At 47.1% G+C, this 21668-nt stretch overlaps 2 protein-coding genes across 4 annotated transcripts in view; both read right to left on the reverse strand.

The window, feature by feature from the left end:
* Positions 1 to 21668, reverse strand: part of DHRSX (dehydrogenase/reductase X-linked) — a 212019-nt gene that overhangs the window by 156316 nt on the left and 34035 nt on the right. The window contains exons 1-2 of one of the 2 annotated variants that reach the window (XM_068682179.1): positions 14046 to 14177; positions 13727 to 13753 (exon numbers count right to left, since the gene is read on the reverse strand). The exons of the other annotated variant lie outside the window; for it this stretch is intronic. Of the exons in view, the coding sequence (XP_068538280.1) occupies positions 13727 to 13753; positions 14046 to 14151 (133 nt within the window). The 5' untranslated portion in view covers positions 14152 to 14177. Of the gene's footprint in view, positions 1 to 13726; positions 13754 to 14045; positions 14178 to 21668 lie in introns of those variants that run through there. 2 annotated transcript variants of the gene reach the window in all.
* ZBED1 (zinc finger BED-type containing 1) lies at positions 1871 to 14185 on the reverse strand. 2 transcript variants are annotated; one of them, XM_068682105.1, is made up of 3 exons: positions 14046 to 14138; positions 13727 to 13753; positions 1871 to 6736 (listed from the first exon to the last, which is right to left on the reverse strand). In XM_068682105.1, the coding sequence occupies exon 3, from the start codon at positions 6683 to 6685 to the stop codon at positions 4598 to 4600; it is 2088 nt and encodes a 695-aa protein (XP_068538206.1). In that variant the 5' UTR covers positions 6686 to 6736; positions 13727 to 13753; positions 14046 to 14138; the 3' UTR covers positions 1871 to 4597. The 2 variants fall into 2 exon arrangements, with proteins under 2 accessions (XP_068538206.1, XP_068538195.1); XM_068682094.1 differs by lacking the exon at positions 13727 to 13753 and having other exon boundaries at positions 14046 to 14185.

Genomic DNA, 21668 nt, shown 5'->3' on the forward strand with positions numbered 1-21668 from the left:
TTTTATGGAAAATTACACAGCAACTGTAGGCATGTCTTGAAATTCCAGTTTCAAAACTATGAAGTCTTCAGAAGGGCTCTACTGATGTGCTTTTAAGGCAGACATAAAATTGCATTGTATCGTTAACTTCTATCCACAGCACCAAACAGTAATTTTATTAAAAGAATAAAAACAACATCTGTAATTTCCCTACATCTCCTAAAAAACACAAACACATCTTGAATATGGCAGACGACCAGTAGTTTGGAGGAAGTATGACCACACAGACCATTCAGTCTTGGCCTGCAAAAACAAAAACAAACAAAAAGAAAAAAGGAACAGCCACAACGCCTAAACCTCCCAAGGAGCCAAGGCACGAGAGTCTTGCCAGTGTACCAAAAAGACAGCCTGTGCCACACAGCACTGTGCCCACAGAGCCAGGCCACCGCTCTTCAGGAGACTTTCCTCCAAGAGGCACATACAGAAACGGAGACCACAGACTTAAGTCGTGTGGAGATGAAAATGCATTTTTTCCTGTATAAATCATGCTTTCCTGTATAAATCATGCTTTACCCAACTGTCATGGAATATGTAAAATCTGCAACTTGTATGTTAAAATCCACATCTTCTCATTCCAAAACGATGTCCTTAACCAGTCCCTTCTTTTTCAGCTTTGCCGCAGAAAGGACAAAGCCATGCAGAACTACATCTAACTCCTACGCCGTCAGGGGTCCTACAGAGTATTGCAACCAGCATCGGTTTCTTTTGCTTTTCATACTCCTGCCTGCATGCAAATGCTTCTGTGCAGCTAATTGGACCACGCTGATATTAACTAAAGGAAAAGTTCCAACTTTAAAACAAGCAGGCCAACATCATCAGATTCCTGGAGTATAAAAATGATAGACGATCATGTGCTACACCTATTGTGTTTCTGTCGGGTTGGTGGCAGTGGGTTGTGATGGGGGCAGCAACACTGCCTCCCACAGCCAAGCTCTTCTTCACTGGGTGAAATGAAGTTACCACGAAACAGGAAAAAGATTGCAGGTATCTCCAGCTCCACTGCTCTGAAGGGTTTTTTAAGATATTCACTTGGGGGCAGGAAACGTTTTATTAAGGAGCCTTGGCAAGATGGAGCCCTAATTTCAGCAATATCCTTGATATGTTGCTGCAACAGAAACTTAAATTAACATGCCCTTTCTGCAAATAATCCAAAAATTTATGTCCTTACTTAATTTAAACTAAGGAAACTGTAATACAATTTGCTGGAAAATTTCACCTTTTCAACCTCAGTTTGGCTCTGTGTGTTCCTTTTGCCTTCGTCATAAATCCTGGTGGTACAAAGGTCAAATGCCTGTCAAGACTGGTCGTTCAAGAAAACTCCTTCCAGTGACGTTGTTGGTCACAAGAACCCACACCTAACCCCTCGAGTTGTAACCCTGAATTGGGAACACGTAGCTGTGGCAACAGGTATTTCCTCTTCTTTGGACTTAAAGTATGCATTTTGAAAACATTTAAAAAGTCACTTTTCCAGCATGAAAGTACACAAAAGTTGAAGTCTATCTATTGCCCCTCCAAAAAGATGCCTCAGCTGTACCAGAAAGAAATGGAGACATCAGACTTTGGATTCAAATTAGCTGTCAAGAAACATGAACATAAATCTAACTTAATAGCATAATTTGGAAATGCATCCCAGGCCCACCCTTGGCAATAACAACTTAACTCCCGTTGTAGCAATATTCAAAATAGCTCTGCAACTTGGTTTCTCCACCCAACCAACCAACAGAATATATTGTTAAATAAAAAACACCACACATATTTAAGCAAGAGAAACTGTCTAAACTTCTGACGTTTTTCATCGTCATATTTTTTTAATCCAAAAGATTTATACAGCTTTTTTTTTTTTTTTTTTTTTTTTTTAATAACTTACAGGATCAAAAGGAAAATAAATGCATAGCTTCAAAACCTTAGAATATAATCTCCCCTTGTTGCGGAAGAGTTCAAAGTCATAAAGTGCTGCAGATACGAACACACATCAGACAAATACTCTAGTAACTAACTTATTTTTCTGGTTTATTTAACAATATTCCAAGCTTAGAACATTAAATAAAAATCTCACAAACAACGGGTAGAACTAACAATGGCTTTGTTTTTCCCCTACCCCCCCTTTTTTTTTTATTTTTAAGAGAATGCCAAGACTTCTCAATTGAACCAACTACAGCTTTATTTTGGATACCAAAAAAAATATCTATATAACTAAGGGAAGCTAGGAGGGAGAGAACAGTGCATCGCACTGCTCTCAGCACAGCTGGGTGAGGAGCGAGCCAAGCCATAAGCCTCGCTGTGTGCTTTCCGCCCCATGAGGATGAGGCGCTGCCCCAGGCTCGTCCTGCAGCCCCTGGCATTGAGGGCGACGCACATGCCTCACGCTGGTGTCCTGCAGCTCCCTGGCAGCACATGGTGGTGAAACTGGGCACGGCGGGTGCTCGCAGGGCCTTAAAACCATTTCTGCACCTTGCTCCCTTCCTCGACTCGACTTTGAGGCCCTCGTAGACAGCCTATGGGTCTGTTGTGCCGAGCCTTCGTGCTGCATCTTGGGCACTGCAGCCACCGCTGCAGCGCATCCACACACCCCTTCCTGCCACACACGGAGGGAGGTCTGACACCTGCAAAAACTACCCGACCAGGACATAAACAAGCAGTTTGGTAGCATACTCAATTCCAGCGTCATTACCATTTTCACACGTTCCTGCTGGCCAGGAACTTGTTCTCTACGTCTGTGGATGCCACAGGGACAAAAAAGTCAAGACTTCTTCCCCGGTAATGGTTATGACCAGTCTTCCACTGGCCTCTCTACAGAAGGGCTGTGCTTACACAAACGTGCTAAATCAGCCATGGCCTTTCCCATCCCTAGACACCTCACACGTTTCTAGCAGCAGGGTCATTGAGACCACCGCCGGGGAGCAGGTTGGAGTCCGCTCTTTGCAGCTGGGAAGAGAGCTCCAGAATTTGCCTCACTTAATTTTTTGACTACTTTATGGACAGATGGGAAAGGCTGGCGTCTGAACAGGTGAGACTGACCCTCTCAGAACAGTTTGAGCTGGGAGATTTTGAGTGAGGGACAAGATGCCCACCACAAAAAACCATCAACCCTCAGCTGTCACTGGGCAGTGACAGGATCCCTCCTCCGTGCTGCACAGAGTAATGCTGGCTGCCATCCCACTCTGTGCCACATGTGAACTAGCATCATGTTTATGACCAGCAGTATTTCCTAAGAAATGTGGGGTTTTGGTTGTTGGATATTTTTTACTTTTTTTTTTCATTTTCTTTCTTTTTTTTTTTTTTTAACCAAGTTCTTAAAAGGGATGAAAACTTTTAGGTCTAGAGACACAAAGGAAACAATTGCAATACACAACAACTAATCGGAAACAGTACTCAAACATTTGACTGGATCAGACTAAAGTCCACTCTACAAACTGAAAAAAAAAAAAAAGAGAGACAGAAAGAAAAAAAAAAGTTTTTAAGTGCTAACATAACAAGAAACAATCCTAAAGACTCACCGGATACGTGTAGGGAAACGGAGGGGTCCCCCTCCTTTAAATATATTTACATAATATTAAAGCTTTTTATTCTGCTTTTCTCACCAACAAAACTTCCTAGCTACCCTGGGCGAAGTGCCCACTTAAATTAAAAGGTTAAGCACGTTATAACACACGCACACAGAGTTAGACCCGTGGCCCTGGCACGCCTCCTGCCTTCGCTGCTCTGCTCCTGGGTGTAGGCCGCCACCCGCCCGCGCCCCGCGTGCTACTGCCAGGGCTCGTCCGGACAAAAAGGGGTTTTACCATTTAGCTGAGACAGCTCCATGGTAAAACCCAACCGATGTGGACACAGCCATACCAGTTTGGAAGCGTTTATACCATTTATACCGCACTGGAAGGCCGAATAAATTGCCCCAGTGGAGGTGCATCCACACTACGGCCTATGCCAGCGCGACAGCGGTGAAAGTAGTAACATAGTCCCCTAAGTGACAGAATTACACCAGCTGATCTCATCTAGCACAGACCGGGCCTAAGATATGAGGTAGTGAAAAAGAAAATCAGGCTCAAGATCTTTTTTTTCATTCTATAGCATTGACAGACTCTAAAAGTCTTTGCTGCTCTGATTAATGGAATTCAAGAATAACATTTTAAAATCCAAAATTTAAAGCTAACGCCCTAAATCAAGTGGGATTTACAATTGGAGGCATAGAACTTTAAAAGTCCCTTGCTCAGGGTCTTGATTCAGGAAAAATATTTTCATTACAGACAGCACATAGGCATGTGCTTCCCTCCCACTGAAGCAAGTGGAAAGGAAGCACATGGCTAAGTGCTCTCTGAGATCTGGGCCACAGTCAGAAATCACGATCTTTGTAGCATTTATTTCCTCGTTCATTTCAGTGCTGTTTAATCACAACTCATTGATGTTTTAAGACAGTGGGAAAAACATAGACAATGGAAGCTAAATCAAGTTTGTTACAACTGTTCAATATTTACAGCATTCATAGCATAAACAGAAGTATTTTTGGTAACTTAAGACAAATACCTTTTTCTTTGTTATTAAATGTACCACAGTAGTCCTGTTAAACAAACCCACTGTCTCGGATATTAAAGAAATTGTTGTTTACGTTTACCGAGTCATTTAAATTAAAAATCTGTTCCTGTTCCAAACCCCATTCTCCTTCGTCTTCATCCTCCGGTTCTGCCTCGGACCCATTCCGAGTGTTTTCATACAAAAAGATCTGCTCGTCCACGTGCGCTGGGGCTAACCGGTTTCTCTTTGCACTGACAACATTAGCAGAAGAACCAAAAAGGCGTTCGGGAAAGACCCTTGTGGCCAGAATACACCAGTATTTTTGGAGAACCTTTGGTAAAACTGGAAACAGCGCTAGTCTGTCAGACCACCACTTTAGCGGGTCTTCATTCAAACCAAGGACCTTTTGTGACTTAAAGTTGCTCAACTCCTCAACAATCTGAGCGTGCCATTCCTCCTGGTCTTCCACACCCCCCGTCTGGCAGAAGATCTCTGCAAGCATGTTGTTGATCACGCTAGTAGGAGGAGGAGTGGAGGAGATAATTATTTTTTTCACTGGGGGCTCCTCCGAAACCGCGAAGAACTTTTCTTCAGTCCGAAAGGTGTTTTCTTTGACTTTCTCCAGCAGGCTTTTTGCTTCTTCCACCACTCTGTTTTCCACCTGCTGCCGCTCAAAGGCGGAAAGAAAAGGCAGTTTTTTGTAACGAGGATCCAGGAAAGTGGCAACATTGAGGAACATGTCTATTTCCGGGGTGTGCTGGTAGGTGGTTGACAGCTCCTTCGCTATTACCTCCTTCGCCATGCTGATTTCTTTCAGATCGTTCTCCTTGATGTTCAGGGTGGTATTCAGAAGCATGTGGAGAAGCGGCTTCACCATACTGATCGTTGGGTACTTGGAAGCGGACATCATCTCCGCAACCTGCTTGAAAGGCTGCAGCAGCTCCACCAGCCCTTCGATCGTGTTCCACTCGCTGGCCTCCAGCATGAGGTGGTGGTTGTTGCTGTCCTCCACGAGAACGGCGGCGATGACGAACTGCTGCTCCTTGAGACGCTGCAACATGGCAAGCGTGCTGCCCCACCAGGAAACGCGATCGCTCACCAGCATGCAGTGGAGAATATTCTGCTGCTTCTGCTTCTCGCTCAGCATATACATTGCCATGGTAGACTGCTGAAAATACTCCACCAGTTTTCGGCACCTGGCAAGAAGGCCGCAGAGCTTCGGGAGCTGAAAAGCTTGTTGTATTCCGGCGTTGAAAGTGTGCCCCAAGCAAGGCATCTGCACTGGAATATCTAGGAGAGAGCAAGCTTTCACAATGTCTTTACTGTAATCTGTCGTAGCACCAAAGACTTTTGTATTGATTCCCCATTCGATGAACGTTTCGTAAAGGACTCGGGTGATAGTCTCTGCAGTATTATCCTCCGGTACTTCAAACGTTTTTAAGCACCGTGAGTTAACCGCCAGGCAGTTTGAAGGACTGCTGCTGAGAAAGTGAACCGCGACGGTAACGTACGACCTGTTCTGGTTTTCGCTCCTCCACATGTCCGTGGATATGCCGCACCACAGAACGTCGGTGAGCTCCTTTAGGACGATTTCTCTAATGGCATTGTATTTCTCAGGAATAGCTTTTGTACAGAAATACTTCCGGCTAGGAAGTTCATACCTAGGATCAGCTGTTCTCAAGAGGGCCTTGAAGGTGGGCTCGTCGACGATGGAGGCGGGATACATGCCCTCGCAGATCAAGCTGATGACTGCGGACGTCAGTTCCTGATGCTTTTTGTTCTCATAGTTCTGGTAGGTCTTCATGATGAGGCTGTCTTGAACAACCTGCTGCGATGATTCCGGCTTGATTTTTGAAAAGGCGGTAGCAAAGGCCTCCCTCATCTGCTCGGTGTTGCTTTTCACAAACTCACAGAATTCGTCGGGGTGGTTTTTCTCGAGGTGGTAGGAAAGGTTGGACGTGTTCCCTGAATAGGCAATCTGCGCCATGCAAATACGGCAGTAGATTTTCTTCCACTGTAATATGCATCCTTCTGCATTGGTATCAAAACCAAAGTACTTCCACACTTTACTCTTTGCTCTCGGATGAGCCACTAACTTTAGGTCTGATGGGGAACCTTCTAAACTTTTATTCTCCATTGCTTCTTGGCCACCGTCCCACCTTTTGATCCTTCACTCATTAATGAGTACCTGATAAAGGCAGTAAGATAAAGATACGATGAGAAAGCACAAGTTTGTCCACACTTAACTATGTGAAAGCAGTGTTTCTCTGAATATATATCAAGAAACCTACCTTACTAATTACATTTGCAAATTTAAAGATGAGATTTGCAGGAAGTGTGACCTACAAGAAGCCCATTAAAATGTCAAAAATTAAAAAGTGTTTTTAATACAGCACATTTTGCTGTGAAACTGAGCTAGAAGATCTGAGTAAATCTTGTTTCTGGACTTACATAATTCTCAGTAGAGGAAGTATAACAACTGCCACACAGTTCACACATTATTGTCACACAAGCCAGACTATTTGCTATAGTGTTTTCCTGTCCCCTAGCCCCCCCAGTTATAGTTAGGGCTCGACTGACATCCTCTTGCCTAAGGGTTTCTGAACTTCACTACAAACATTTATTTCAAATGAAACCTGATACTGAAAGGAGCAAAGGTTTTATTGTTTGTTTATTTTGAAAGAAGCTGTGTTAGCTGGAGCTAACTGTCCCAGGGTTTGCTTTAGAAAAAAAAAAAAGAAAAAAAAAAAAAAAAGAAAGAAAGCTGTGATGCAAATTATGGCATTAATCTGCTCCTCTGAAATGTAAAGATGTTTTCTGACAGAAACAAAAGGAAGCAAAATTTGAACCTGCATGCAGATCAACAACACGCCTCTGACACCTTTCCTGTCCTTCTCTTTCAGAAACCAAAGCAACCTCCTGAAGCGCTAGTTCACAGTCTCGGTTCCTGGAATAACACTGCATTATAATGACAGGAAAAGGCAGTCAGGAAAGCACTAATAAAAGTTATTAACCACATCAGCTGGAAAATAATTTTGCCGTCCTTTCCTCAAAAGACTAAAGAAGTTGGCATGGGGGTGGGGGCAACCTGCTAGAGAAGACGGTGAGAAGGCAAGGCTTAGCGATCTGTACCTAAATACCCGCACAGGAAAACACTGCTTGAGCAGTCACATGCAAGTACTATTTGAGGCCTACAGCGTCTCTGCACACAGCACAGGCAGCCACCTGCCAGAGCTTATTCCCCTGTACCCAAAAGCCACCCAGCAGCACAACTGCACCCCGACACTTCTCCCTTTCTCCCCCAGCACCAGCGCAGCCGCAGCAAGCAGCCCTTCGCCAGGGGAGGGAGGGAGAAGGAAGCCATCAGCCAGCACTGCCGGGACCTCCTCTGTGAAGACACAGGGGAAGAGGGCAGAAAAGAAACTGAAAGAGGATTCCTGCAGCCAGCCCGAAAGCAACGTGACAGCTCCCTTCTCTGCTCCTCAGGAGCTGCCTCTGTGCCAAAACACGGGAATCCCTGGGCAATAAGACCAGCTGGTTGGGGGAGGAATAAAGCATCTAACTTTTCCAAACTTGCTGTTGGGGAGCATCCCCCAAAAATTTATGGGTGCAGCTCCACCAGCATGTTCTCCTCTGTCGACAAGCATCACAGAGAAAAGATATTTTCCCTCTGAGCTGCAGAAGGTATTTTGCAGCACGTCATGAATTGCTTGAATGAAAAGCCAGACAGGTTTACCAAGACTAAATATATTTATTTAAGCACAGCTGTTGGTTTAGACTTAGCACGAGATGTGCCGGGCGGGTATTTTGTTTGTTTTGTTTTCGCTATTGATATCTTAAGATTTACTTCTGGGTGCAAACCTTTTATTAAGATTTACTTCTGGGTGCAAACCTTTTATAATTTGGGGAGGAGTGGAGGGAGTTGACTACTCATATGCCCTCTACTGTGATTTACTCAATACTTTTTAAGTTGCCAGGATAAAGTATTGATTCAACGCAGTAATGCTGCATAATTATAAAAATGTGCATGTTAACAGCACCAATGTATGCAATCTCACCAAAACTGGTGATTCTGAATGACAACATGGTGTGATGTATAACGACGTAGCCCTGCTATAGCATCATGCAGCCTATGGACAAGATATGTCCTATCAGTATGTGTCCTTATTGCTTTCGGTGTCTTCCACTTCACTCCATGACACAGCATCTCTGGAAAGCATAAAGGCTCCTGGCATTTCGTTAAATCTTACAGTTTCCTTTGCAATTACATGGCAGTTCCTAAAAGCAAGGAGGAAGGCACTGTAATAATGGAATTGATTCCTCCTTAGTATTTAAAATTACTATGACACCCCCGGGACCATAAAAAGTTCATCACGGACTGATAAAACACAAGTTATTTCAGAGCAAGGGAGAGTTACAGACTCTCCCCACCCTTCACTCTTATGGATGTTACAGCTTTACCATCAGTTTTAGATAGGTCTGGCACTTGGCACTAGTGGCACCGAGCAGCATTGCCACAGTTAAGGACATGTCAGCGTAACGCAGCTTTTGTTGTAACGCTGTACACCAATTCCAACTTGTCATAGTAGCTCTAATGTAAACTACTAATCATCCCTGCCCCTCCTCGAGTGGTGTGCAGTCTAGCTGGCAGTATGGTTAAAAACAAATAAATAAGAGCACTTGCATATTCTTCTGGAGGAAGAGATCTGTGTCGCACAGGCGGCTGGCAGAAGCCCTCTACTTCAGCTCACCTACCCTTCCACTGTAAAACAACAGGACTGCTTTGGTCTGCTGCAAACCCTCCCTGTGAACAGACAGCCTTCAGGCTATGGAAGCACCTTCGCCTTCTCCCTTGAATTCCCCCCCACACTGCAACAGAGCATGGATTCGGAGGAGCTGCTGCCCTTCTCTTCCTCCTTCTCCTCCTCCTCCTCCTCCCACACATGCAGCCAGGCCAAAACCACTGTCATGTTTTGGGGTCACCACTTTCCAGCGCTGCTGGCCTGGGGACAGCCCTTCAACATCTGCTGGCCTTGGGGCTGGCATCAGGAGGAGGAAGAGGAGGAGGAAGGCCAGGTTTCCTGGCATGCTCTGGGCCAGGCCAGGCTGCTTCCCACAGCCCTGCTCTTCAGCCCCAGTCCGCTCTCATCCTCCTGAGGTCATCAGGGACGGAGGCTGAAGGCTCAGCCCCATGACGGAGGGCACAGGCGCTGTGCTGGCGGCAGACGGAGCTCCGTTTCCACACTGGCAGACAGAAAAACGACGTCCAAAGCAGGCGCTGGGTTGTGAAAGCAGGGATTTGGATGTTGGGACACGCCAGGTGTGCAGCCACCTTCGCTCTGCCCCCTTGTGCACACGCAGCAGTGACACAGGCTGTAATTACACCGTATCTTTTTGGCAGAACCCTTGCCTCATTCAGCACAGAGGTAACCATAAAAGTTGTCTTTCCTAACTTTTAAACCTACCTCAGCAGCTCTCTGATGGGCCTGCGTGGGGAGAGGGATTAAGAATTAGGTGCAAGTTAATTTTTGCCTACCATCAATCTTTCCTGCCTGATGGTTTCTTTGCCCACCTCTGGAACTGGATGTTTTAAAACCTGGCGTTGGTACGCCTGCGAGCAGGAAGTGTTTAGTCTGCTCTTACGCTTTAGGCATATAAAGCAGAAGCCCTCAGCGCAGGAATTAAAATTAAGAGATGCATGCTCTCAAATTAATATTTCACGATCAATTATAAATAGACGTGGTGCAAATTATGATACTGATTAACTAGAAATTGGGGCAAATTAAAATACATGTATATGATATTCCGATCCCTTTAAAGAAGGCTATCGGCCAGCTTTAAGGTCTTCTGGACTTCACTCACTGCCGCCTTCGTCAAAGCCCGTTTTCTACACATCGCAGATACCAAACTTAACTACTCAGACTTCCAAACTGCAAAACGCTCAGCATTTAGCCCTCCCCTACCAAACTTCAATCAAACCACATATACAGAAGACAAAAGGCAGGAGCAAAATGCCAAATAAGTTCCTTGAGAAGCTTTTAAACTTCCAAAAGGAGTTATTAGTACATGAAAACTGTTTGTAATCCATCAGTAAGATGACTCTCAGTGACCACATTTCCAGAGTTAATAGCCTGGTGTCACAATTAAAGTTAGTCCATCTTTTAGCAATTCACTTAATAGAGTTTTCTTTTTTAAGAGCTGATTATATCAAGATCTTTATACAAACAGGACTTTTTTTTTTTTTTTTAATTGAAGCATTGCAAGGAACATCGAAATAGTAAATTCTAGTGAAACTGTAAGTTGTTTAGTCCACTGAACACTTGTTAGACAACAAGAGTTCTCTGGATACCAAACAACGAAGTGATACGTGAGGCAATAGCAGACTTGCAGTGATTTATTGTAGAAATAAAAGACTAGTTTTTGCCAGCAATAAGCAAAGAGCATAATCAGATATCAAAGAGGAAAAGTAAAGCATTAAGCAACAGCTGAAGCTCCAGTTGGTTAGCACTCTCCCCCCAAAGAGACTAACAGCCAAAGCCTCGAGTTTCCCCGCCGTGGCATCGGGACGCCCCCCGTGCTGGTCCAGCCGCTGAAGGACTACATGGGGCAGTCTCTGAAACCCTGTGTCCTCATCGTAAGCCGAGACTCACTGCTCCGTTGTGTCGCCTGATTATGTTGGCTCTGAGGACGAGACGTGTCGCCTCTCCTGTCTCAGGTCGATGCACCCAATTTGAAGAGAACAGTGCGAACCTGTCCCACGAAGAGGAATGGGAGGCCACGTGCTTGCCGTGAGCGGGCGCACCTGGTAACCTAGGGACTGCTTTTGTTCTGGGCTACACGAGTCGCCCACCCCTGCCGACACGGGTCAGCAGAGGGTCTCGCCGCGGCACTAACTAACCCAGCTTACACCAGCCACCTGCAGGTACACCACCTCTGCGATTCGTGCTTGGAAAATTGTTTGTAGCATAAATAGCCTCTTCCCCTTTACTTCTGCACACTTCTTTTTCTTAGCAGGGCACAATCGCTGATTGTGCCCCGCTTATCCTCCCAGCTTTGGATTCGCCTTCCCTGTGCTCCAAGACCAGAACTTCAGACAAAGCTTCTTGCTCTGGGTCGGAGGCAGTAGCTGGTGGTGGCTACACTTTCAGAGTGAAGAGCTGGATCTTTTCAGTTCACAACTCAAATCAATTATTAACTTTTCGCACTGAATCTAGATTCCAGAACTCAAACTTTTCCCTCTCCCAAAAAAAAACTGTCTTGAATCCCATTTATAAAAACAAGAAGAAGCCCGGTAAGATGCGGCAGAAGAGATGATCACTTTTAAAAGACAGGATAAAGTGTGTGTGCCAAGGGCACACAACTTTGACTAAGTTTAGGGAAAGAGAAAAAGAACTAGTTTAGTTTACTCCGAATTGAAGTCCTGAAAATCTCTCTGGTAAGCACTAGAAAGCAAGCTCTTCTTGGAAAACTAACCGCACGCCTCGGAGACAGAAGGGCTGGGTTTACACCATACCTCGTCGCTGCCTTCACTCACCAGCACAGAGCCTGAGGATGAGCTCCCAGCCATCCCTCCACTGTGCCACCTCTGCGACGGGGCTGCTCCGGCGCTGCAGCACGACCGCGGTGCTGGGACGGGGGAATCGAGGCCGAGTAGTTGGGACGGGAGACGTGGCTCCGTGCACCACCAGTGCTTCCCAGCCCTTCTCCCTTCGCCTCTCTCCCCTGGAAAATCCTCTGGCAGCTACTGCTGCCAGTGAGCGCGGGCGTTTCTGAGAGCTAAGGACAGCCCCTCGGAGAAACACGGGCGGCCCAAAACACTGGCACTTCAATGCTTTTGAGACTCCTGCCTCGAAAAGTTACTTGGCAACTTCTTACAGTAAGCTGAGTTAACTGATCCAAGCTTTAATTAAGCATATCGCAATAAACACTGTAGCTTTTTGTCACGCTGCAGTCCCGATTTTGAAATTACTGCATGAAAACATGGCTAATCTAGGTGAAAACATTCCTGTTGACAAGCTGGCACATTTCTGAAGCCCTGGCTAGACACACCGAGTCAAAGCAACGCAGCAAGCAACTGCCAAGAGGCAACTGCGCACAAACAACTGTACGAGGAGGAAACTACTTGTCCTTGGAAGGAACCACCCCGAGTCAGGACTGAGGGAAAGCTTTCCAGTTCTGTCAATCTGTCCCAGTCCTACTCGGGCCAGCTGACGTTTCCCTGGTGGTATGTTTGCTGCCTTAATCTGGCATTTCCAAATTCAACATTTTTTTAATAGTAGTAAAGAACGTAACAGCACCAAAACGCTTGGGTCACGTTTTCATCACGCTCTTCCTCCTTGGTTCAAAAAAGATTTGGAAAGTGTTACGCACCCTAGGCACAATACCCGGTTTTACTCTGCCAAGAGAAACTAATGCTAGAAAAATGCTCAGATGACTTCAAACTCTGTGCACATCTGCCTCTCTGTCGTTAGGGTTCTTCTGCTTGTTTCCCTTTTTCATCCCTGCATTTTGAGAAAGAGAAAGGAGAATCCCAGCCTCCTGCAGAGCTGCCAGGAGTGAAGGAAACGAGAGGAAGCGCTACCCACGAGGCCACGTGCGACGGGACGCACACAACCACGCTCAGCTCGCGCGTCCCAGTGCTCCGGACACCTCCTGTCTGCCTCACCTCCCCGCTGGGACACCACGCCAGCTGCCTCTTCCTTCACCGTCCCTCCTGTTAAAGCTACCAGCAGCTCCGCAGAGGCTCCCTGGCTGCTAAGCGGAGGAAGTCAGAGGCACTCGATGGCTTTACGGAGTTTTAGGCTGAGGTCTGAGGACGCCGTACGGGTCCGTGCGGCTAGCCCTAAGTTTGTTACGACCAGAAGCGCAGCTGACCTCCTCCACAGCAACGTGAGGGAAGAGGAAACTCAAGATCTTCGCTTCCTGGCAAACTCAAAGCTTCCTCTGTCAATGTTACGGGACAAAAAAATAAAAAATAAATAAAAATAAAAGAAGAGTTGTTACTAAGCATGCTGCGAACCAAAAATAAATCATAATAATAGAAAGAAGAGAGGGATAAAAAGCGAAAGCGCAGCTCCCCAGCCATCACGAAGCCCCGTAGGGAGGCTGCGGGGCCAGGGGCCGGGCAGGGGCCGGGCAGGGGCAGCCCCCCCCCGCCCCCCGCCTCACAGCGCCTTACCTGGGGCCGGACCCGGCAGTCCCCGCTCTGAGGCAAAGCGGCCGGAAGGAAGGGAAAAAACAAAATATATAGTAATAATAATAACCAACGTAGCGAAGCCGCAGCGGGGCCCTCCGGCTGCGGCCCGGCCCCCGCCACACCCCGCGGCCGGGGGGCGGCGGGGAGGAGCCCGGCGGGGCTCGGCGGCCCCAGCGCCCCCAAGGTCGCGGCGGCCCCGCTGGGGCTCGGCGGGGAGGCAGCGGCGGCGGCGGCCCCGGCCGCCAGGTCTACCCGGCTCCGCGCTGGGGGCGCCGGCGCGGCGTCCGGGCGCGGTGCTCACCTGCGGGCGGGGGGCAGCGGCGGCGGCGGCCCAGCTGCCGCAGGATGGCGGCGATGCCGGCGCGGTAGAGGGCGAGCAGGGGCAGCAGCGCAGACAATAGCGACATGGCTGCCTCCTCCCGCCCCGCGGAGACCAGGGGAAGGCGCCCGGCCGGCTGCGTGGCGCGGCGGGGCTCCGGCGGCGGGCCGGGGGCGGCTCCGGCGGCACCCACCCAGCGGAAGGGCAGGGGAGGAGGGAAGGGAGAAGGGGAGGGAAGGAGGGACGGAGGGACGGGACGGAGGGAGGCAGGGAGGGAGGGGAGGGAGGCGCCGCTGTCACGGCCGCGCCGCGGCTCCCGCCCTTCTGGGCATGTGCGGCGGGGGAAGGGAAGGGAAGGGAAGGGAAGGGAAGGGACGGGCAGGAGGAGGAGGGGGGGGGCAGCGCGGAGACAGGACCCCAAACCCCAAACCCTGCAGCAGTGTCAGCCCCTCGGCCCGTGGGAAAGGCGGCGAGGGCTTGAGGCAGCGGGGAGCCCGCCCTGATGGTCCCTGTGACCGACTGCAGGTCGGGCTGAGGGACCCACGGTGCTCAGGGGGGGGATTTTGGCTGTGCTGTGCCACTAACAGATGTGCTTCAGCCCTGGCACCCAGCTAAAACTGCCAGCAGCGGTCCCGCGGGAGGAAGCTTTTACCCCTGAGCTCGATTTCAGCCCGTAAGTAACGCCTCGGCTCTGGGGACGACGGGGAGCCACACAAAGGTTTGGGGGTGTCACCTCCTCCTCCCCTCGAAACAAAACAAAACAAAACAAAAAACTCACTTTCTAGAAAAGCACACAGCAATACGACTTCTTCTGCGTTAGGTCAGATCGCTCAGCAGAACTGGCTCGCTGTCTGCTCTCGGAAATATATGCATAAAGTCAAACCAGACTCTGTAGTTGCTCCGGGATGAAAACAAGCGTTTAATGTTATGTATCTCTGAATTTCTTCTCTTTTTATTAACACGCCGGGTTATGCAAGCATAAATAATAAACAACATTACGCAGTCACATCAATGAAGGTTTCGTTCTTAATGCATATTGTTCTCAGCCATGCACGCCATGGTAGGAAGAGCATCACAAAAAGACATGAAAGAAGAAACACTGACGTTTAGAAAAGGTGTATTATTCTTTCAACTTATCTCAGGAAAAATCAAGTCCTGACTCCTTTATGCTGAGGACTCTTTACAGCCTATTCTCAGAACTACAGCACTAATGAAAGCTCTTTGTAACTTTAAACTGCGAAACTTGCCTACAGTGCATTTATGCGATCTTTATATAAATACACCATGCTTTCTCAGGTTTTCTAGTATAATAAAATCAATCAATGCACATTTAAGCCATGGAAATAAATGCTCTTCTGTCCTTTTTCAGACAGCGCTATGCAAAAATTAGACCAAGGGGGGAACAACGGATGGGTCAAGATTGTGTTCTTACTGGTCCTACTACTTCTTTCAGTGTTAAAATTATTTCCAACCCTCCATGATTCATAAAAAGATAGAGGAAAATTTGTTTGAGTGCTGTTTATTTCTTCTAAAGGCTGATGGGATGTGAAGTGGAGGAGAAACAATAACATTAAGTCTCTATGCCTTTGATTCTTCTCAATTACTGTATTATGATACACCCTAGTTTTAACTGATACTTCCTTTTCCTTGTTTTTCTGTAGTTGTCATTTTTTTTCTTATTGATACACTATTTTTTGTGGTTTTTTTTTTTTTTTTTTTTTCCTTACAATCATTAGCTGTGAAGCTTTGAGTCCTTGGGCTGGAATCTTGTCCATCTACTTTAGATACCTCAGTGAGACATTATTACCTCAGTGAAATTTTAGGTGTCTGAGCCCTGGAAGGGACGAAAGTAGTAATCTAATTGTCTCAGCTTTCCTATACAGGCAGTGGCCAGCGAGAGGCACTTCTGAAGACCTGCAGAAGATGACTGCTTCCTTTGAGGTGCTTCAAGTGCTTCCCTCTTTCCGCTGACTGCAACAGTGAACTCACACAGCCAGCAGGCAAAGACAGCCTGTGGTTAGAGCAGAGATAGCCTCTTGGAAAAGTCATTGGAGATACTAGTAATACTCTATCCATACTTGCTCCAGCTGATCCGTCCCTCCTGCAGGACTGGCACTAATGAAGCGGTATGTGATCATAGCGCTTCCACCCACATTTTGCATAAAGATGCATAAAGCCATAAGAAAGGAAGTGGGTGATATTTCTAGACTCTTAATTAAACCCCGAGCTCCAGCTTCCCAGCAGAATGGCATAATCAGCAACCATAAGCTATCACGGGTGGTAAGGTGTTGCAGCTGAGAGCCTGCACAGCCAGGAACGCAAGAGGCACGGGGCCACGCCAGAGCACACAAAAGCAAACCCAAGGTTGGCCAAGCAGTTCAAGCACTCTGGCATGGAGTGGACAGCATGGGGACCAAAAGGAGGTTAGGCTCCTTTCTCCTTTTGTTCCGTGACGATCCCCCAGACAGCACGTCTTTCCCAGGTACATGAGTTTGGCTCCCTTTGAGATGAGAACGAGTCATCGACTCTGTATTCACCACACAGAGGTGCAGGTTCAGTGGGAGCGGCTGGCCGTGCTTTCTGCATGAGCGTGGCATAACAGTGAGGCAGCCTCTCGAGAGGCAAGCGGTGTCTCATCAGTCCCTCTCAGGTGGTGACATCCAGAATTCCACTTCCTTGCTCACTCTGAGACGTGCTCTTTGCATTTCGCACGTACGTCAAAGCTGGTGGCCCGCACCGGAAGACGTGAGACATAATTCTGACTGCTGCTAATTTTTCAGGCTTCTGAAAGGGATTTAAATGCCTCTGTTCCTAAGCTGGATTGCAGTAGAACTTGAGGCAAGAGATAAGTGCCTATCTTCCTGAACATGTGTGGGTGAATAAAGTTAAATGCCCGAGGAGCTTTCAGGTTCAGTAGGGAGGTGCTCACAAGATTAGGCAGTGATGGGAAATAGTTGGGGTTGCTGTCTGCAATTCATGTGAGGTTTTGAGCACCTGCATACCATTTTGACAGGCTGCATGCTCCTATTTTTTCCTCTATGCAAAAAAAAGAGTCATTTTAGGCACCCCAAAACTAGACTTGCCAGATAGTAGGCACATGAGCCTAGCAGGATCATAACAGAGGACTCAGTTCTCAGGGATCGCTTCAGCAGCTTGGGGATGGTGTTACCTGGAAAGCAAATTAACCTTTCCCAAGAGGCCAGCTGTCCACAGCTATGCAGTGGGAAGTCCCTGGGATTGAGAGCAGACACTCATACTGTGGGCAATCATCTAATGGGACTCATTTATTTTTATTTAGCATGTGGCATGGGTCTACAAACAACCCTCTGTGAACCTGCATTAGTGCTACAGCATTTGCCTGTGATGCAGAAAGGTTTTTGACCCCTCTCAATCTTTTTCACATATTTCACTTTTCAAGAAAATGGTCTCATTAGGAAAAACCAACCCTTGTCAGTGTGCCAGTAGTGATAAGGAAGTGAAGCCCAGGAACAGAGTAAACAAAAGAAACCGGAGTTTTGTAGCCTAGCACTGATGGTAAGTTCATGGGAACAAGGGGACAGAATCCCAGTCCGTATTCCCTGAACAGCTTACGCTTTTTTGACTGGAAAAGAACAGGATGAAGATATGGACTATTAAGAGCTAGCAGAGTCCTCGAACGGGAACAACCTCCTCTCTTCAGCCAAATGTGCAAACCACCAACCTATTACGCAAGAAGCATGCTGCGCTGATTCCTCTTGCTGAGCTTTTTTTAAAGTGACTGGCCCTGCAGCATTGCCGTGCTCGGCGCATGGCACACTGTTGTGTTGTACCTGGTCTGCAAAGCCTGCGGCGTGAGTAGCCAGGGCTGGGTTTGCTCCCCGCAGCACCCCTGCTCCCTGTCAGGTAGGATCTGAGCAATTTCCCCTGCTGCTGTTGCCTGCCATTCAGGCAAGACTTGGAGACCAAAGAGACAGAAGGCAGAAAAAAAACTGATAATTTAGAACAAAATAAAATCCCCAAGCATGTGTGCTTGCATACAGCACTTCCGAAGAAACCTAAGTATAAGGTAGGTGAGGTGTAACAGAAATGCAAGAGCTTTTGTTAAAAATAGCTTCTGTCATAAAATACATCAAAACAGTGGATATACTTAGAAATGATTAGGGTTATTAGTGGCCTACAAATTGTACTCGGCAACTTTAATTGGTGAATTTGCTGAAAGAATAACAAAATAGCTGGAAAGCCTAGATATGGCAAGGATTAACCAGCCTTATTTCAGCAGTGGAAAAAAGGTTCTCACGCATTTCTTTGACTTTATTTGAAAACATCCATAAGTATATAAAAGAATACCAATTGATTAGCGTACATGGAGTTTTAAGAGCCTTTTGAGAAGATCCTGCACATAAGGGAGGCTGAACATTTGTGGGGGAAGAAACAGAATATTTACAAAACAGAAGGAAAGAACAAAAACCTGGACTCAGACTAGAGCAGAACAGGGAGTGGCATCCATGGTGAAATCTGAGCAAAATACCAGCAGGGTGTCCAGGTGCCCTTCCAGGTCCCATGCTGGCTAATACGTTCCCTAATGTCTTGGATGGGGCAAGGGGGAAGTTGTTGCAACAAAGTGGCACAGAGCTGTTGGCATTAATCAAGGTGGGAGAGGAACGGAAGGATCTCAGACAGATTTCTACAAGCGACGTGGCCTGGCAGTGGCCCAGCATGAATAACGCTATTGGGAAAAAAAATAATAATAATAAAAAAGATTAATAGTGCCTGCTATAGAAATGGCTTTACTGACAGTGCAGTTGTGTAAAAAGATACCCTCTGTCAATACCTGCAGTGTGGTTATTTCAATGTTTGTACAATGCCTGCAAGCATCTGTGGAATAGTGTGTGCAACACTGCCCAACCCATATTTAAGAGGATTTTGCAAAAGTTCGGCCAACAGTCAATAAGATGATTATAGTCCCAAACAAGAGTTTTCCATGGCACCTGGTCCTTCATCTCTCCATGATCTCTTCCTTAGCAATATTGCAAGACAAACATGGCTTTCATCAGAAACTCAATTAGCAACATTCTCGTGTGGAGGAAATAGAAAAGCAGAGTCGTCCCTCATAAGCTGGGTATCGTGAGCTGATCCACACCTGTGTTTTTGCTGCATTTGCTTGCAAGAAACCTTGGTACCACATACAGCACTATTAAAAGAGGCAAGGTTCGTGGGGAGAAAACAGCAGGTGGACTTCCAGGTGCACGTAACCTTGCCTGTGACCTTAGACAAGCACGGCTGTGATACCACTGCTGCTGGTTGGACTCAAGATGCACCACCAGAGCTCACTGGTCTCTCCTGTGCTCTCTGCCGTCACTTTCCTGATGGCTGCTCTTGTCTCAGTCTGTGCCAAGCAGCCTCAAGCAATGGTGTGACCAAGCCCCATGGGCACAGGGAGCCTTGGTGCCTGGGGACACTGGCTGTGACACATCCTACACGCCACAGAGAAGTGGGTGACAAGCTACAGTCAAGGAGTGCTTGCTCTGTGGATGGGTGGGCAGCAGGGTGATGGGAGGTGGATTTTGGCTGTCAGGTTCTGCAGTGGTGCAGGAGGGACAAAGTGTCCAGGACTGTGCGAGGCAGGAGTGCTTGTGTGGTCAGGGCTGCGGCTGGTGTTTTACATGGTGAGTGAGGGAAGGCATCTGCTGCTGCAAGAGAAAGTGGTAATTAACTGGTCTGAACTTTCCATGCAGCTTGAAGTGACCTGGGTTTGTGCCCTACTCTGTCCATGTGTGTGTTTGTGTTTTTCCTCATGCATTCCTGTTTTGCCCATCGACTTCTGGACAGGAGCTGATGCCTGTCATCTTTAGGACCTGCAATGCTTTCATGCTCCATTGTACAGATGTCCTGAGCTCCTTGGGCGTCTCCTGCCCCCAGCACTCTGCGGTGAGCACAGGGAATACAATTCCTTGTGGGTTGTCACAGGCTGTCTGGGGTACTCAGACTGCCTGGCTCTAGGCTGCTGCTGATGAGAGAGGAAGCAGCGATGGGTAAAGACACGTGTAGCATGAGCTGGAGGGAAGATCAGGCCAAAACACAGTGCAAATGCAGAGAAAAGGGAGATACGCAGATGCCGTAAAATGAGAGTTGTGGGAAGGACTAGAGATGGGTCAGTGTCTGGTTCAGCTTCACTGAGAAATGAACGCTCCAGCTGGCTGCTCACCCAGATCACAGCACACAGTGGGAAGAAGAAGGTGGGTGACCCTCGGTAACAGGGAGATGCCCAGCGCCCTTGTAGCTACATCCCATCTATATCAAATGTGCCAGGGGCTGCTGAGCATCAGAAGGCATCCAGTGACACCTCAAGCCCTCTCTGCCCCTGCCGTCCTTTTGTCCCTCCTCCGGCACAGCTGCCACCACCGCTACCTCTCCTTGTCCCCCAGCAGTCGGTGGCCAATCCATTTTTTCCCAATTCCACCTTGTCTGCTTTCTAATTGCCCTGACAAGCCTGCCTCTCTATCTGCCTACAGTCACTGGGTTCCCCGTTCTCTTGATCACACCTGCCTGTCAGTCGTCCAAAAGATTACATATGCCTCGAATTTTCCACTTTAATAAATGAGTGGTTGCAGTGTTATATAACTTGTTTGTGTTTGGCTTGCGTGGTGGTGGTTTGGATTTTGGCTATTCCATAACATGACATTAATAAACTAAGCACAAAGCACAGCTGTGTAAAAAGCTAGAAAGGGCAAGAAAGGAAAGGGCTCAAAATGGGTGCATTTAAAAATTTAAAAGGGAATGCTACAAGAATAAAGAGGTCCTGCCATCCTTGAGGACAAGCTCACACGTGACATAGATAAGAGGAGACATCCGAAAAAAAAAAAAGGAAAAAAAAAAAAAAAAAGAAAAAAAAAAAAACTCTCGTTTCTTGTCCTTGGGATGATCCATGTCCCTGGAAGCACACTGAGCTTTGCTTTTCACTCTTCAAATCACTTTTTGTCGGTACAGAAGAAAACTGTGGTGTGATCAGAGTGCCAAATTGCCTTATGAGCCACTGCAGAGAAGATTCAGCAAGGCTCAGACCTTACACTTATCTAACACTTGCCTGTGATGAGCCATAAAATGTCCAAGAGTTATACTTTGACCCACTAATATATATGCACTAGAAATTATCCTAGACAGTTCATTGTGCTGACGAAAAGAATTTAAACACTGGAGAAACCCAAGAGCTCATCATGAGAGTTGTTAAGAATACACTTCCTGAATTATCTCGATATGTCCGATTCCAGTTATACATATAATATAAGATTATTGGCATTCAGATTATCGAAAGGCATTAAGCTTTCTGATTAGACATAATATTTTACTTCTGACAGCCTAATTTCAAGTCCATTAAGGCAGCAGCTTTCCTCAACATCATCGTCACATCCCGGTGTGCAGTGAGACAGTGCAGAATGAAAGATCAGCCATTTTAAAAAACCTGACACCAGAGACTCACAAATAAGTAACAAAGTGGTTGTCGCTGACTACGCTGGCGGCCCGAGAGCTGAGGCAGCTCCAGCCGGATCGATAACACCGGGATCCCCAGGGGGCACGCAGTTAGAAACGGGGCATTGTAAGATTTCCTATTACACTAGGTTTTGTGGT

The sequence above is a fragment of the Anas acuta genome, chromosome 1 (assembly GCF_963932015.1).
Source record: "Anas acuta chromosome 1, bAnaAcu1.1, whole genome shotgun sequence".
In the NCBI taxonomy this organism is placed as follows: Eukaryota; Metazoa; Chordata; class Aves; order Anseriformes; family Anatidae; genus Anas; species Anas acuta.